This window comes from Fusarium oxysporum, chromosome VII (genome assembly GCF_013085055.1).
Source record: "Fusarium oxysporum Fo47 chromosome VII, complete sequence".
NCBI lineage: Eukaryota > Fungi > Ascomycota > Sordariomycetes > Hypocreales > Nectriaceae > Fusarium > Fusarium oxysporum.
Genome location: NC_072846.1, coordinates 1,422,329 through 1,439,503, shown reverse-complemented (window position 1 = coordinate 1,439,503; position 17,175 = coordinate 1,422,329). Strand labels below are relative to the sequence as shown.

General features: G+C 45.9%; 5 protein-coding genes across 5 annotated transcripts; 2 read left to right on the top strand and 3 right to left on the bottom strand.

The window, feature by feature from the left end:
* Nucleotides 1-754: 754 nt before the first annotated feature.
* FOBCDRAFT_321353 (S-adenosyl-L-methionine-dependent methyltransferase) lies at nucleotides 755-2,410 on the top strand. The gene is made up of 9 exons (XM_059612066.1): nucleotides 755-828; nucleotides 880-912; nucleotides 973-1,063; nucleotides 1,129-1,170; nucleotides 1,222-1,376; nucleotides 1,438-1,475; nucleotides 1,528-1,665; nucleotides 1,716-2,135; nucleotides 2,185-2,410. Exons 1-8 carry the CDS (start codon nucleotides 784-786, stop codon nucleotides 1,993-1,995), a joined length of 822 nt encoding a protein of 273 aa, XP_059465349.1. The 5' UTR covers nucleotides 755-783; the 3' UTR covers nucleotides 1,996-2,135; nucleotides 2,185-2,410.
* Nucleotides 2,411-3,022: 612 nt separating this feature from the next.
* On the bottom strand, nucleotides 3,023-6,155 carry FOBCDRAFT_186319 (uncharacterized protein; the record flags this gene model as incomplete). Its single annotated transcript, XM_059608622.1, has 6 exons — nucleotides 3,023-3,189; nucleotides 3,247-4,565; nucleotides 4,604-4,821; nucleotides 4,902-4,973; nucleotides 5,031-5,687; nucleotides 5,758-6,155. Coding segments are annotated over 6 exons (2,829 nt in total), but the record flags the coding sequence as incomplete, so codon positions are not given.
* Nucleotides 6,156-9,799: 3,644 nt separating this feature from the next.
* Nucleotides 9,800-12,058, bottom strand: FOBCDRAFT_164743 (heterokaryon incompatibility protein-domain-containing protein). The gene is made up of 3 exons (XM_031195252.3): nucleotides 11,958-12,058; nucleotides 11,522-11,912; nucleotides 9,800-11,457 (listed from the first exon to the last, which is right to left on the bottom strand). Exons 2-3 carry the CDS (start codon nucleotides 11,895-11,897, stop codon nucleotides 9,869-9,871), a joined length of 1,965 nt encoding a protein of 654 aa, XP_031028831.3. The 5' UTR covers nucleotides 11,898-11,912; nucleotides 11,958-12,058; the 3' UTR covers nucleotides 9,800-9,868.
* Nucleotides 12,059-13,326: 1,268 nt separating this feature from the next.
* FOBCDRAFT_241732 (uncharacterized protein) lies at nucleotides 13,327-13,818 on the bottom strand (the record flags this gene model as incomplete). Its single annotated transcript, XM_059610390.1, has 3 exons — nucleotides 13,327-13,515; nucleotides 13,582-13,595; nucleotides 13,710-13,818. The coding sequence occupies 3 exons, from the start codon at nucleotides 13,816-13,818 to the stop codon at nucleotides 13,327-13,329; spliced, it is 312 nt and encodes a 103-aa protein (XP_059467517.1).
* Nucleotides 13,819-15,103: 1,285 nt separating this feature from the next.
* On the top strand, nucleotides 15,104-16,473 carry FOBCDRAFT_295859 (uncharacterized protein). The gene is given in 3 exon segments (XM_059611872.1): nucleotides 15,104-15,792; nucleotides 15,810-16,212; nucleotides 16,262-16,473. The coding sequence occupies 3 exon segments, from the start codon at nucleotides 15,149-15,151 to the stop codon at nucleotides 16,430-16,432; spliced, it is 1,218 nt and encodes a 405-aa protein (XP_059465348.1). The 5' UTR covers nucleotides 15,104-15,148; the 3' UTR covers nucleotides 16,433-16,473.
* The last annotated feature ends 702 nt before the right edge of the window (nucleotides 16,474-17,175 follow it).

Sequence of the window (17,175 nt, the reverse complement as noted above, 5' to 3'; positions counted from 1 at the left end):
CACTGTGTGGCAAATCAGACTTTGGCGGTTATGCACCAGCCTGATCAGGATCATAGATCTGCCCAACAAACGAGTAGATATTGGCATCTAATACTGCGGTTTCTGGAAAGTGCACATTCTCACTTCCATCTGACAATAGTGTTTGTGAGACCAAATTGAACATTCTACGGTAGGCAATTGCGATGGTACGGTAATCCGTTTGATTACACAAAATAGTCATGTGAACACGTCGCCAGGTGCCAGACACGCTCTCAAATTCTCAACCGGGACCTGGAATGGCGAAATCTCATGCTTTTTGTATCCTTTATATTATTTGGAACAATGAAAGTCTAGTCGTGGAGACTCCGGTTTTTCCATGACGTCTGGTGTCGGTCATATCATAGTGGAGACAGGGTCAATATACCATCCGTTACGGGCTCAGTGAGAGCTGGGATTGAAGTGGGGTAGTGTAACGGTAATGCCAAATGATGGGAACTGCTTATTGGTCCGGTGTATTTCCCAGCCAATTTACCCTTGTTCTGCATCGAAGCGAGGTATCGTGGACTAAGCCCGCCAGGTCGATTATCCAATTGGAAGTGTCGGATAAACTGTCAGTCTTGGTTGTTGATCGATACCCTTGCAACACGTTAGTTGAGACGAGAGAGAACAATGTAGTCGTTCGAAAGTTTGATTGGCCATCGTTCAGATGGCAAAAAATCTCTCTGCGGTATTAAAATCTGGTTGCCTCGACATGTCTCTCGTGACGCATTACCTACTCAAAGACAAGAAAGTCTAATCGACAAAATGGCAGCAAACAACGAGGGACCTATCATGGCACCCGATGAAGATGTTAGATCCTTTTTTTTGTTTAACAAGTGCCCTGACTGATATCTGGTATAGGTCCAAGACGACCGCGACTCATCAATTGGATATGTAAGACCTGTCTCCGGCCGTTATGTAGCGGGGATAGAATGAGCTAAGTAATAGTGGCAGGATGCGACATCATCGACAGCAAGTTTGAGCAGCTCAATCCTCGACTTTCGTCACGAAAATGGGAGAACATATCATGCATACAAGGATGGAAGTCAGTTACCGTCAACGGCTCTTTTTCCTAGCTCGGAGTCCAATGCTAACCTTACCTACACAAAGAATATCATCTTCCCAACGATGAGCGTGAAAATGACAGGCTAGGTACAGTCCCGGTTGCGGTATGGCGGCAACGTTTATACTAAAGAAGTCCAGACTTGCAGCATAATTTATTCCTCCTCACTTTTGATAACAAACTTGGTCTTTCACCTCCAAACCTTCCTGATTCCAAGGTCAAGCGCGTCTTGGACTTGGCAACTGGAACGGGAATATGGGCAATAGATTTTGGTGACGACCATCCCGAAGCCGAGGTAGGATCAGTTAACCAAGGATCAAAAACTCGAAGCGAGGATTAGAAGCTGATACTTTTAGGTTATCGGCGTCGATCTATCTACTATCCAGCCCAGTTTGTCAGCTTTGAATAACTATTGTTTCTCTTTATCGATGCTAATAATTAGCTAGCGTTCCGCCCAACGTTCAGTTCCTCATTCATGACATTCATGAGCAATGGGACTTTTCTGAGCCCTTCGATTATATACATAGCAGGATGATGAACTTCGGTATCCCCAATTGGCCAGAGTACTTGAACAAGATCTACCAGTAAGTTTAACCAGTACCTCCTAGTATTCTCTATAGTCCAACAACCTCAAAAACCTCACTCCTGGGGGCTATGTCGAGATCCAAGAGATCGACGTGATGATGAAGTCTGACGACGGCGCGCTTGGCGACGACAGTGCAATCATGAAATGGAGTAACCTATTGAAAGAAGCCTCTGTCAAGTTGCAACAAGCTTACAAAAAGATTGACGACTTCAAAGACATGATGGCCGAAGCAGGGTTTACCGAAATTGTCGACATGCGTTTCAAATGGCCGACAAACCACTGGCCAAAGGATAAGAAGTATAAAGAGCTTGGAGTATGGAATAACTAGAATATTGCCATCGCTCTGGAATCATTGACTATAGCACCATTTACGAGAGCCCATGGTTGGTCTGTTGAAGAGGTCCATATTTTTCAGTCTAGTGTGAGAAAAGATCTTAACAACCCAAAGATACATGGGTATTGGCCAATGTAAGTGCATATGGTTATCCACTAGTTATATCGACTAACCAGCCGACAGCTGCTCCGTTTATGGAAGAAAGCCTTTAGTATGAGGGGGGTAACCCATCATAATATTAGCAATAGGGTTGGGAAACATCAAGGAGGACTAGAGAAACCTTGTTTCGTAACGGTGGACAGCGAGCTAGTAATTCACGCCTTACTAGCTTTTTTACCCTTCTGATATATAGTCCTGAGGCTATATTATATAAGCTTAAAAGATATACTAAACAGCTTGGATTTATTAGTACCCTAATTAATAACTATTCTAATAGTAATTTCTATTGAAATATTTATAATTTCGAACTTGTTCATGCCTGATTGGCTGTATTGCTTTAGGCTATTATGATTGGCTAAGGAGATTTACCTCTGCAAGCGATGATCTCAAGAACATCGGTTGGGCAAGCTGCGAATGGAATACAGGAATAGGGATGTCGTTAGGCTGAGGGACAGCTAAAGGGAATAAGCCCTTATATATATATTACGATTTTAAAGCGCAAGTAATAGACTAGCGGTATAGCACGGTATTAATCACTGTAACACTGTCCCTTTTAATATACTATTGTACCTAAGTAGTAGCCTTGCTCAGCCTCCCGAATAAGCCTAGACTACTGAGTTGAAGGCTCTTCATCCGAGGAAGAAGTTACAACACGGTTTCCCGCTGTCCACAGTCTTCTTTCCAATCTGCCCACGTTGAAAGGAAATGCGTAATGCCCTCTTCCATATTCAGAGGACTGCATTCGCCTTGTTGCCTGGGCAGTCGCGGGTTCTGCATCTTGTCAACTACTTCTGCTGCTGATATGTCTAGTGCACATGCGAGTCGACGAAGCCAAGAAAACCTTCTCAGGTACCACCTCTCTCTAAAGGACTCATTCATCTGGGAGGCGTTTCCGGAATGATACTCTTGTTCCATCCAATAAACGTACTCTGAAATGTCGTCTTTAACGTCTCTGATGGGATCTCTCCACCCATCCATCTCAATCCTTTGGATGAAATAATCGTGCTGGTAGTCCACTTCCCAGCCTGTCTATGGCACTGATTAGCTTCTCTATGGGCACGAACAAGTGCTGATATGAATGATTACCCTCCGAGGTTCGTATCTTTCGTTATGTTTCGCAGCTTCACTGCACACTTCATCCAGTGAGGTCTTGATCTGGACAATCCAGTCATCGAGTAGTGCGTTGTACTCCTTTTTGGAGCTCTGGTTCATCTCGCTTTCCAAAACGTGAATAAACTCGGACTCCTCATCTATAATATCGTCGATGTCATCGTCAGGTATGGGTTTCTCCCAGCGGATGTGTTGGAAGACATATCCCCGCTCCCGCTGACAACAGACATGTGTCATTCCCATCTCGTCATGCTTTGCCCTTCTAATGAACGATTGAACAATCGTTTTTGCTTCATTTTCTCCTCGATGTTCTGATACAAGGCTAAGCCATTCCAATGACCATATAGGGGCACGGGTACACCGGAGTACCTGATGAATGCCGTGATTAAGCATTGAAGCTGGGAGGCAGCCTTGGGGCGAACAAGGGCATCGACAAGTATCTCTTGAGAGAACATCCGCGTCATTTGCGAGCAGGACGCGCAATGTGTCCATGGCTATGGACAAGGAATGGCCAAGGAAACTAGTCTCCAGCCGTTGGAGGACATAGCAGAGCGATGTATTGTGGAATTTATCCTTGAGGTTGATATCAGTCCCACAAGCTAGGAGCCTGCTAACCAAAGCGGAATCGCACCGATCAGCAGCTACCATAAGAGGGTGTTGGCCGGCACTATCTACATGGTTGACGAGTTTGAATCCGTTACCGAGCAAGGCCTCGAAATCCGCGGGGGACCTGATGTCGTGTAGTAAGCACCTGTTTTTTTTATCCTCACTAGCGTCGTATACGAAGTTGACAGTGCCGCATTTGGCCAGTAATTGATCAAGAGATACGCCGCTGGTTCCTAGATGATCCGGGTAGACCACGACAAATAGATATGTTGCAAATTCTGCCCAGCTCTCTGCTGCACGTTTACCAGCATGATCTTCGATTGTGTTCAGAACTTTGAGAACCAGGCTCCAATGTTGACGAAGAGCAGCGTAACACATAAAGTTGCGATTCAATTGAGTATCCCGAGCAGAGAGATCGGAGCCAGCGTCTATGAGCGCCATAACAGCTTCCTCTTTGTTAATTGCGGTCGCATACATGAGGGGCGTTATGCCATAGTTATCGTGAGCATCTAACTCATAGCCAGCTTGTATGAGGATGCGCAGATATTGGGGGTTTGAAATGGCAAGGTGAAGAGGTGTCTGGCCGAAGGCGTTTCTCTCATCTTTGTTGGAGCGAGATGTCCATTTCCGAACTGAGTCCGCTGAGTCAAATAACACAGCTTCGTGAAGAGGAGTCATCCCAGCGAATCCTACACGGATAATATTAGCATGATGCATGTGAAATGACTTGTAGAAAGCTTTCCTTGGTTATCTTTACAGAGAAGTCCAAGGTATTCAATAAAGAACGGGTCGGGAGCTATGTCTGGTACGAACCAGTCTGGGGAGCAGGGCTCCGGCCAGTCGTGGATATCGATTTCGGCTGCATCGAAGCCTAGGTTGAGAAGAATTTCCAGGAGTTCCAAATGTGGTGCTTCCCCTATCCAGCCTGCGCACCTAGAAAGGAACCTGTTTAATGCACACGTCAGATTTAGGATCCATTGAGTCTGGAGTCCTATTCAAGTTCCGATAGAACTCATGACACTTACCTTGAATGTTCAGTCCCTCGTGTCATTTTGAATTCACCCATAAAAAGCTCAAGCAACTTATATCGGCATTCCCTATCAACTGGCCACCGTGCTGGTCCCATCACGAGGTTCTAGTCACTTATCAACTACATGTATTCGAGTGTGGAAAGTAGCAGCCATACCTCGATGTAAGATTTTCCGCTCGGGTCGACATGGTTTGGGAAGGTCGGATCGGTAAGATGAAGATGAACGAGCGTTTCTCGACCCTCCTCGAATGTAATTATACCCTCCCGGATTTTCCACAATGTCTCGAAACCGGGCGAGGTATACGGCACGACCCGCTCCACTTCGAAACTCGAACGGAGCGAGTATTTTCCTGATGTAGTGACAATATAAAGCTGAATGACCGTTGCCCATCGAACTCCAAACTGAGAGAGAGCGAATCTAAATGTTCCGCCATATTTGACGGCGTTGCAGGATTCTTTATCGCAAATCTGTTTGAAAACTGCTAGGGGAGTGTGCTCGAGTGCCCAGAAGCGACGAGATGTTCTCTCAGTACGATGGCATATACAGGAACAGTACCTAGATAGGCAATCCCCACGACGCCTGAACCTGGATCGATCAAAAAACGTGACGGTCTGTCTCGAAACTGAGGAAAGATTGGATGAATTGGCGGAAGGGGTGGGCCATAGTCCTTTAGAGGAGATGCCATCTCCGTCCGCGCTCATTGCCCGAGTAGGCGAAACGTCAAGCTGATTGACCAGAGCAATCTCGCCCAGGCGAACTGAGGTGTGATGATTGACAAGCCTGAAAAGTTAACTTACGTTCCAGAACAAACATATACCGGATAGAGATCTATCCGAGAGTATGTACTCACATGATCAGGCTGAGCTTGGCCGCCTGGATATTGCGGTGCAAAACCTCGACATTTCCTTTCCAGTGGCGGAAAGCGAGGATCCCAAAGACCTTAACTTTTACATTGCGTTTTGACCCCGTTGCCAGCATTTTGTTAAGCACCTCAAGATCTCTGACAACTTGATCGCAGTTTGTCTGGCAGTGCTGGAGGATGAGATCCTTCTGTGAGGGTGCCTTGTCGTTGGCCTCCCGCATAACGTGGACTAAGAAATCCAACTCGCGCATGAGAGAATTTATTTCGGCCGGTGCGGCGTCTGCACTGTTCGTGATATCGCGCAGCTTGTTGATCCCGCTGGTGACTTGGACCAGTAGAGACACAAATCCCACCGCACCAGCGGCTATGCCGAACGCCTCGGCCATGTTGGGGAGGATGGCGTGGGCTCAATCTATAGGAATGAAGTGAAAAGAAAAGAAAAAAGAAAAAAAAGGAGAAGAGCTTATGGAAGCTAGGAAGGCAAGAGGAGGGGCTCAGTCAGGCTGCCTCAAGGTTGCCTCACATGCCGCCTTGGAGGCTGTGAGTTGCAGACTAGCTTAAATCGGACCCCAACAGCAACAACAACAGGGCTTTCTGTCATTACGTTATCAAGCTAGCGCAGCCGGCTCCTACTGGAACGGTGCCTGGGCGATGTTCCAGTGGGAGCCAGGCATTCTGTGGCGACTAGTCAGTGAGCGCGTCCGGGCGCCAACCTATCAGTCGCCGGTCATGCCTTGCAGGGACTAGCTCAAATCGGCTCCTCGCAAATCTAAAATTTAGCTTATCGCTTTGTCGGCTTCAATACGTAGATACGGAGGGGTTCCTACATTGTTTGAGCCGTGATCGGCAATTATTTCGATTTATTGGCCAAAACGGATGGGCCTTTACTCGGTTTGTAGCGGCGGCAGCAACCACAACAACATGGTTTTCCATTATTATGAGATGGAGCTAGCATAGCCTTTCCCTCGACTGTTAGAGGATATACACCGGGGCGGGCCGATCTAGACTAGAGGAATTTAACAGGCGGTGCGGGATGGGCCCCACTATCGACTCTTGGCGTCCGGTCAGGTCATAGCTGACAGGTGCCAAGTGGCACATGACTTGTAATCGAGCCTGTTGCCTCCCTTAGTCCTACATGTCTTATTACCCCGCCCTGCCCGGTGCTCAATCAAAGACGGAGTTGATAGCTTCCAAGGCTCACACAGCACAATTCGGGGATGACTGCAGAGATTCGGGTAGTCGCGGCCTGTTGCTTTGTTATCTGCGGGGGTTGAAAATATGCAGCCGCTTCCCTTTTCATCCATGCCCGGCGCGGCCATGCAACCAACAATTATATTTCAACAAATCATAATGTGACTGCTCTGTTGTCAAGATAAGGGGAAGGAGACAACATGGAGAGCACATCTACCCCACGCAAGAGATTGCCATGACACGGACTAATGTTCGTCACATATTGCATGAATAACAGGGATTTTTTTCCTACTGATATGCCGCGTGCTCCTTCTCACGCCTCACCTGTTGTTTCTTCTTTACGTTATTTTCTCGCATACCGATACGCTTCCGTTCGTCCGGTGAGGCTGATGTACCATTTTAAGTTGATGCTGGTTGATCTCTCCGTACTTAAGCCAATGACCACTTGCAGCAGAAGGCCTCATTATGAGAATTGATAATGTTGATTCATTAGCTGCACCAATTGGAGAGTCTCCCGATAGCTTTATTCTTAAGGGTCATCGGCAGGCTCTTCGGTCCGAGGCTGGGGTGATCTCTAGCTGACCAAGGCAGCACAATTTACTATAGAGGTTCCTATTTGGTCTTAGTTTAGGTGCCTACAGATCGAGAATAACAGCGTCTGGGATCCTCTGGGCTATAATATATTCTGTATAGAAAGCAGTACGGTGTGGCCATTTAGCAATCTAAATGACGCGAGCACCGGGTCATCATGTGATACGGATATTCGATTCCTGATCGTTACACCTGCTGTCGTATACATGCAGGATAGTGCAAGGTATCGATGAAACACCCGTCCCTAAGATTGGCCGAGGGAATGTAAGCGTGTAAGGATAGGTAAAGATAAGGACCCGGTAATAGATAGCAACTTAGACCTTGAGGTATCAATGGTAGCTTGAGTTGTAGAGCTATAGGCTTCAAGAACCGGTAGGATGGTAATATACCTGCCGGATAGAAACCAGGCGCAAGTTACGTGAATGACAAACCTGATGTACATCACCTTTTCACTTATATCAAAGTTTCGTGTATTCCGATTGTCTAGATCAGAAAGTGTGAAGATAATGTCATTCTTTGCTAGGCCCTCCAATGCATGGCCGTTACCGGTAGAGTCGAGAGTTTGCAGTTATACTAAGGAGTGAAAATATCACCGATTTTGGTAGTTAAAGGGAATCTATAACTGGAGGCTAGATCGCAGGTGAGAAGAACCACTGCAATGTCAGTTCCAGTTGTTGAAGAGGGAGGTTTTGACGATGCAACTGGAAGTGCCTTCGGACTTGAACTCTTGTCGACGCTGGAACAGACTTTGATGTTACAGAGCCTGCTGAAGGCTTGGCAAGTAAAGATGGGGTGGTGAAACACGGTAGAGATACCGGGATATATGGTAGAATAGACTTGGGAAGGGGTTTGGACATTTTGCCTACCTCTAGTAATAGAATAGATGTAGGTCGTCCCAAGAACAGCGCCAGAGAAGTTGGATTAATCGCGCCTACAGTAGCGTTGAACGATGAATAAATCTTCTTCTCGTCGACTAATAGATCTAGCATTCTAGCGTTCAATTGTAAGGAAAATCTTTGTCTGTAGTATTATATTGACATGTTACGTCTTTTCTGTATATAGAAGGATTACCAGAGCTGGGCGTTAGCCTAAAGTTACTAACCGGTCTTGGCGATGTTGGCGATTTACTAATTTGATATGTTTTCCAATGAATTATACTAAAGACAGAAAGAGAAGAAAATTCTGTGTTGTGCCGTCGAAAGTCCGAGAGGTGTAGCATTATATTTGGGACTGGACTTAGTAGTAAGGATTTGCTGGTGCTTGGGTCGTATGATGTGCTTGATGCTCTGACCTTTAGGTTAGGAAATGCAGATACAATACTGCTTCGGATGATGAGTCCCCATCGTGGTGGCTATTATCTATGCTGTTTATTGGGAAGTGATTATATGAGGTAGGTATTGATTGCATTTTGGATATACTTTTATGTTATATCGTCATCTCTATATCAAGAATAATGATTTGCAAGACTTAGTGCTCTATCGACCATAAGACCGACCCGAGTCGAGTTAATACCGAAAGCTCGAATAGTCTCCTGAGGGAATCGGTCAGGCGGAATGATCAGGTGTGAAGAAGGGATAATAGCCACCTGCAGTCGAGAGGCCTGGATAAGCCAATACTTTTTTATAACGCTACTGACACTGGGTGGATTCAAGACCATCTGATATCTTGGAGGGCCTCGTTTCCACGTAGCCCTGAGCTACGGATGTCGCGGTCGTGTTGTCTGGCTTTATGGATGGTTCCTGGGATTAATATCGACAGATGGTGCGTAAGTCCGATCCCGAATGAGCCCAATCGAATTTTGCTTGACCCTTCGGGTACAAAGAGACGTTTCTATACGTTTTTCGGTTTGCTATTTTTGATTTGACGGGTTGTATAGGAACAAATGTGGATTTCTCTTGCGGTTCTTCATATGGACCCTATCGTAAGTCGTCTAAAATGTGGCAAAGATTCACCGCTACATAGCTTGAGAAGAAGGAATATTTATTAGTAGACTTCTTGCCACTTGAATCGTCTGTTCGAGGAGGCGAAGCCCCTGCGAATCGATTTGTCTCTGGGGAGGTAATTCAACCGAGTCACTTTGCCTTAAGTGGGCATTTTCAGCTGGAGCACAGTGGCGACCTGGACCCGGAGCGCACTACTGATGTTGAGAATGCTCTGTTCAGATGGTACATTAGCCCACGATGTAAAGGATAATCTATCGAATGTGAATAAAACTACTAGGCACTGGTATAATGTTCAAATTATGAGCCAGCTGTATTATTTATAAACTAGTTCTGAAGCGCAAAATAACTTTCTTACAGAACTTTAGAATTACAAACTAGATTATCGCAATCGTCTTGAATGATCCACCTTTGTTTGAGAAGAGCATATGTGATCCATCTGGTTTAAATTTAACAGCCTCGAACCGGCCACGCCTTTCAAAACGCGTCGGGTATCCTGGAATCTTTACCAGAACTAACCCCATGCTGACTGTTGATGTATAGGTTGCGGACAACTCAAGTAAAAATACTGGCTGTGGTGGCATTTCGACATCCAGATCGACTTGAAAGAGCTGGACATCCTCGGCTGATATGTCGATTGTACAATCCTCAATCCACTCGGCTACCTGAATAAATCCCTCTATCGTGAGGCATCGCGGTTGATCATCAATTTTCTGGAATTCGATTGTTGGATTAGTATTGCCCAGTTGGCGAAGCTGTGAGCGGGTATCATAGAAAACTCCGCCAGGCAATGTCGCCCAAGACCACGATGGTCCAAGTCTTCCATCCTTTGCGGAAATTTTAAGTTCTTCAACCTCTTGAATAGTCAGAGGCTTGTCTTTCTTCCACAGAAGTTGACGGCTGGCGTCAGTTTTCCATATCCCATAAACACACTGATCTCTTGTCCAGCCCATGCGAGGTGCTAAAAGTGATATAGCTTCATAAAACGCCGGGACCCTGTCTTCTAGACGAGAGTAGTCACGCTTTGAATATTCCCCAACGATCTCCATCCAACTCCAAACCCTCCAGTCCTTTTCTACTAGAGGCTCAGAGGGATATCGAGGTAGAGAAAATGCTATATCAAGGTTTTCCTCCTGGCTACCTATCATGTCGTAGTAATTGCCACCATCGACAAGATTCTTTTCTTGCTGGCATGTCCACTTGACCTGTCGAGAGCCAAAGCTGATGACCCGCGATGACACGAGATGTTCCTGAAATGTCCAAATTCGCATATGCACAGGATCATTGTCTGTGGAACAGTTCAAGTCCATTTCCGACAAGAGCAAGGATCCTTGAGTCTCGTGGCCATCAACTTTCCACTCGTAAGGCAACTCAAAGATCGAGCCGTAACACCGATCAACTAATCTGGATTGTAGCAATCCCTCGCCGCAGTCCGAAGCACTTGCAGCTGAAATGAGAATGTCTGCCTGCTTGTAAAACTCAGCTATTGAGTTAAATTGATGGTCTTTATCGTCGTTGTCATCTTGGACGATGCAGAAAGCATCCAGCCAAAGGTATCGATGACCGATCTGTCGCGTGACTTCGATGAGGTCCTGAATACTCTTTGGTAGGCCTGTGACTTTGATTCCAGAAGCCATTCTGTAGCCTATGTTTTTCTTGGTCGTTTGAGCTCGTTGTATAGCGTCCGCTTTTAAGCCGTTGCCCCATGCATAACTGGCAATAGCAAAGGATACTCTGGCATCGTCACTTGCTTCCAACAACCCGATGGCGGGATCACCGAGTTGACCTACATCCAGTAGTCTCTTCGGCATGACCAAGTTTTGTCGATTCTCTCTGACGCGTTTTTCGCATTCGGCATGACGGCGTCGGCATCTGTGAAACCGCTTTTTTATCCATGCGAAGCTTTCGGCCGAGCCAGGATGCAAATTGAAAGGCGAAGCCTCAACAAATTTATGAGCAAGACTATCTATTGATTTAGTGAGCATGAAAGATCAAATCTTTATTTCATCTTGGATTGAATTCTTGGTCACCTTCCGGGACGAAAGCGAATAACATATTCTCTTCTTCATCGTCCTCGTAACCCCTGACTTGATGATCTTCTGGCTTCATTTCCCATTTGAAGCCTAGACCCCGCAATATATCACCATCACTGTAAATTTGTGGTTTTAAAGCCAAGTCATGACGTGTCCGACAAGCTGGATATGAGATACGGTCGAACTTTGTTTGTAAAGTCTGGAAGAGCAGGCAACCCGAGGAAGCCATCTCTGCTACTTTGGTATAGGAAAACTTGCCTGTAATACTACCATAGGTCGACTTATTATGGATCAGCAGCTTCTGGCAACAAATACAAGAGTGTGGCTGCAGGGCAGTAACGTCAGATTGAAAGCTTGATAGATCTTGTTCCATAGTAGATAAGGGTGTCTAACTATAATTAGCCGTGCTCTGAAGATGAACGTGATAGCTAACCCTCGTAACTTCCTGTAATAGAATTATTAAGACTGGTCGTAGGTACGTAACCTGATTTTAGGCTAGAGGAAGCAAATGTAGGCCGCAAGGCTGTTTCTTTTTGCTTCACTTGGGGCTACTTAACGATAGAATGCTGCAGAAAACCTTGAGTGGAAAATCCCCCAGTTATATACTATCCCAGTCACTGAAAAGTCTGCCTATCAATACGAGCGGGGTAAGGCAGATTTACTCAAAGAAGGTCAGATTTCATACATGGCACCTAAAGCAACCAAATATTGGCTGTTGTCACTCACCCTAACCTAAAATGTAATCATGCATCAATGAGGGAGGGGATGGGGTGGTCTCATATCGAGTGTTTGCACTGCCCTACAGTGTATTGATATCCAGTAAGCACACAGCTGCGATCATGGTCACTCACAGGGCCTAGGGCGGTCGCTTCTGGCCTCTTCTCTATTAGTAATATGTATTGTATTAATTTAAGATACAGAAACTGATTCAGGTAGATTCAATAATTCATTTCATCCCTTTTAGATCCAGTCTATCCCTTATCCCAGTTAGCTTCAAACTGCTCTATCAGCTACCGGTATCTGCTATCTTCTCGGTAATACTTCAAGCCCTAAAGCTTCTCAATCCAGAGATTACATTCCTCCGCAAATACTTTACCAAGTGCCTTATTGACATTTGCCCCAGCAGCAGCTAATGCCTCAGCGCTACTCTGGTGTCACATTCAGATAGCAAGCATCAGAGCCAAGTCACGCCAAGGTCGTGAGCATGTCGCATTGTTGTGTCACCCCCACGGCTAAATGTACCGCTGCCTACAAATCAAATGCAATCAAACAAACTGCTAAACGATTTACTTAAATATGCTAGAATTTTATTCTACAAAAAAACCTAAAACATTAGATTCAAAATAACATTTAAAGTGTTTAATATGTGGTATATGGTAGGTCATTGGATCTACCAGGCCGATGAGCGCGTCTTTGCAGCCTACTAGCCTGATGGATCCTTCTCCACACTTTACAGAGTGATGGGCTTCCGTCCCCATTGATGCTGCAACCGCAAGCTCCAAGAATCTTAGAATGTGAACTTTCTGCGCCCTCAAATCCTGCGACTCGGTCACCAATTGCATAATTAACCGTGAAGCTTTGGTTTAAGTACCCAAGAGAAAAAGGAGGGGAAAAAAGGCATAGGTCAATTCGAGCTCAAGGTACAGTTGGGTGCAAAAGTTCCGACAATTGTGTGGTCAGCACCAACGACCTTGATCGTATGCTGTTACTTTGTAAGGCAATTGAGATGCTAATTTACATCCAATTGAGATGTATTATATATCTTATTGAAGCCTAGAATTAGAAGATTTCAGTGATGTAACTCAATATTTGGTGTAGTAGCCTTTTGCCTGATGAAGTGCAGTGAGGCGTTTCGGCATCGAATTTATCAGGTTTTCGAGCACTTCAGCTTCAAGGTCATTCCAAACCTCTTGTGCGGCTTCAATCAAGGCCGCGATAGCTTTATCTGTAATAGGCATTGACGCAAGTTTAGGATACTGTTTGTAAATACGCTATTTTAATAGCTTCTGGAGATTTTCAATGGGGTTTAAATCAGGACTGTAGGCCGGCCAGTCTACCATAAAGATGCCCTCTAAACGACAGTAGATTTTGAGCTAGTTCTGGATAAATCTAGCTCGATAAGTTGGTCCGTTATTATGCTGTAGTGTCATTCCCTCCTGTAAAACCGCTGGAAGCTGTTATTGACGATAGGCCAAGATAATCCGGCCTGTAATGCCTCTATGCTTTGCCAATGGATTGCCGTTAAGGGGGACTAATTCTGATAGTCTGTCTATAGAGAAACCACTATAAAACATCTTGGAATGTCGTAGGGGAGTCTTACAAGGTTGAATATTATCCCTGTGAAGTCTTTCGCCCTGTATTGCAGTTAGAAACTTCGTCTAAAGAAGCAGCGATAAAACTGACTGCCCGGTGAAAATATCACTTGGTTATATTACCGTCTGTACGGTTAATTGAGACTTTATCAGAGAAAAACCAAGAATACCAGTAGCTAGCCGCTTTATGACGATATTTCTTAGCGAAATCTCGGTGTTGTTGGATAGCTGTTGGACTAAGAAATGGGCGTCGAAGTGCGTGGTGGTGTTGTATACCTTGTTTCTTAAGCCATCTTGTTATAGTCGATCTATGATAACTAATTCCAGTCTGTTCTTTGATTTCTTGAACTGTAATAAAAGGGAATCGATTAACGAGCTGTTTAGTATGCCTTTTATTGCGATTAGTTAATATAGTCGGGCGCCTAGAGCGCGGTTTATCTTTAGCTGAAATCTGGACTTCGGTAGCGTCGTATAATCCTAAAGATCGTATGTTTTGTAATGCCCTCTTTCGCCACGATTTCGTCCAGTAGGATACCTAAATATTTCATTATTACAATCCTTATTCTTTTATGAGGAGAATAATATGTTTTCTGGCGTATGCGCGGTATTTTTTACTATAGATAGAACGTGTTGAAGTTATTGAAGGAATTTGGTGGTGTTGACAGATGAGGGGCTGGGGCGGGAAATTGTCGGAACTTCTGCGCACCCACTGTAACTCTTAACATGGTGTCATTGTTATCGCTTATCTTATCGCCCGGTACTGGTGGGGGTCTCATAACAGCAAGTATACAAACCTTGGGGCATCAAGCAGCAATTAATTCACTACTCAAAACCATGAAAAAGTAATGAGATTAATTTAGATCATACTCTGTCAAGTGATTGAAAGACTAATAGACAGGGTTTGAATTGTAAAACGACTGCTGTCTCATTCCTGGAAGTGACATCACGTGCAGAGTCGCCCCGCCAACGTAAGCTAAGCCGAAAATGACTCCATTGTTTTCTCCCTCAATCATCCTCAATCATCACCAACAGCAACACCAAAAGCGTCAATCACCATCACCCGCATCATCAATGAACGTGGCTGTATCAAATGGACTTGAACACATCAATCTCTCAAGTCTCAACCTGGCTTGATTCTCTTCCTTTCGACCAACCAGCCCCATCTTCACCACCATCGCCCTCTGCTACCCGCCGCGCACTCAAACGACAACGATCTCTGCATCTCAACGAGTCGCGCAAACGTCGATATCCAGCATCACCCCCCGAATCTCATTCCCACTCGCAGACCTCGCGCAAAGCCAGAATCAGAAGCATGCCCGCCACACCCGCGAAGCGCACCCGGCCAGACCTCGACAATGACCAAACTCCTCGTGCCCAAGTCACAGTCGCGAATCCCCTCACCAATCCCCCGAGTCTATCTTCAAGGAGCGAATCGAGCTTGGCTTCGCAAAGTGATGCGTCCATGTCACGCGATAGCAAGCGGTCAAAGCGGTCTCAGTCCCCGGCCAAGTTGTTTCCAATGTATGGTTCAGAAGGGCACCGACTGGTGAGAGATTCAATTAGCATGACGGCGCCACGGCGAAAGCTTCCTTCGGCGCTGTCTCAACTTTATCGAGATTTATTTGATGTCGCGGGGCGCTATGGCATCATCCCGCGGAGTATCAAAGGGGCGTTGGATCGGCACCTACAATCGACAATGTCGCTTGATCGCTTGCATGATCATATGTTCTTCGACGATACGACGAGTCAGAGCTTGGTTGAGTCTGAGTCTCCTACCATGGCGTCAGAGATAGAAATCATTCGTCGTGCTTCGCGCATCGCCGATCGGTCAGATGAATGCTCTCAGATGCTCAGTGATGAGGCGGCCTGGAACTGTCTTGTACATTGTCCTCTGCTCGACCTTTTCACCTTCGACATTTGTGAGGCAAATGAGAATATACTCACTTTTATGCCTTGGTAGGTTAAATCCCCAGCGAGCATTCAATCAAATCTAACCCTCCAAGCACAACAACCAACATCGATTCCACATACCATCGTTTCCCCGACCCTGCGAGCCGCGTCGACTTTGCCTTTTACTTTGTACCCGACAATGACCCTACACTCAGTCAACCCCCCACCGCCATTCCTTGCTTCAACTGGACTTCAGACAGAATGCTTCAACAGTACCCTCTCGCCTTTAGCATCGAAACTAAGCGCTACGGTGGCAATGCGGCAAAGGGGGAGCAGCAGATGGGAATCTGGCACGCGGCCCAGTGGGATTTTCTCATCACTCGCGCGGGCGCTGATGCGGTGGCCAAGTTAGAGTTTCTACCTGGTATTGTGATTCAGGGTCATATCTGGTCGCTTGTTATCACGAAAAGGAACGAAGGCACAACGGTACGTTTGATGAGAGCCCTGGTATCATGGCGTTTGCTAATTTGACTAGACTGTGCTTTGTAGCCTTGAGTTTGGAAACACGGGTTCTGTTGTCGGTGTGTTTCAGGTTATGGCTGGTCTGAGAGTGTTGCGGAAATGGTCTCTTGAGGTGTTATGGCCGTGGTATAAGATGTATTTACCGGGATTATGCGCAGATGCAAGTGCCGGTGTTGGTGCATAGCGCACAAGCCGCAATGGAATAATGACTGATGGCTGTTATTCTTAAGCACCAGTAGAGTAGAAAAATTTTGATGATCTAGTATACTGGACGCGCTTTGCACGCTATTGTCCGTTGGGATTGTGCAAAATCAAATCACCTGACAAACTTCATCTTACTTAGCCCGATTGCTCCTCATCTGTGATAAGACCATCTACAAATGCCGTCACGATTAATTCCATCAAGTCATGTTACCTCGAAGGCAAGACCCGTCGCGGCGGAGGCTCAGCTGCTGCATTGAGGCTGGTATTTGTGGCGCGTTGCTTAGTAGCCAATTAATTCTGGAGTAAGCCCCACTACGAAATCCGATGGTGCAAATGGGTGAGATTTAATCGGCTATGTATGTATATATATTTTTTGTTCGGGGGGCCATAGGCCCCAAAAAGTCTCCAAATGGAGCACAGGATGTGCTGAGCTAAACTAACTACAAACGCTGCCGTGCTGATTCTCGCTCGGATCATCTGCAAGGCCTCTTGGATCGGAGCCGTATACATGCTCGAGCGTTTTCTGTACTCATTACCTCCAAGAGGCACCTCTCTACTCGTACCCAGCTCTACAGTAGTTGTCGGTGAAGCACGTCCCATGGACATCAATACAGTTGATCTCAGCAGAGCTTCCCTTCAGCAACGCTTCTATCTAGTTCATCCAGCATATCATCGGCACAAAGGCGCTTTACTTTCAAGAGGTCATCCCGTCAGCGGGATCTA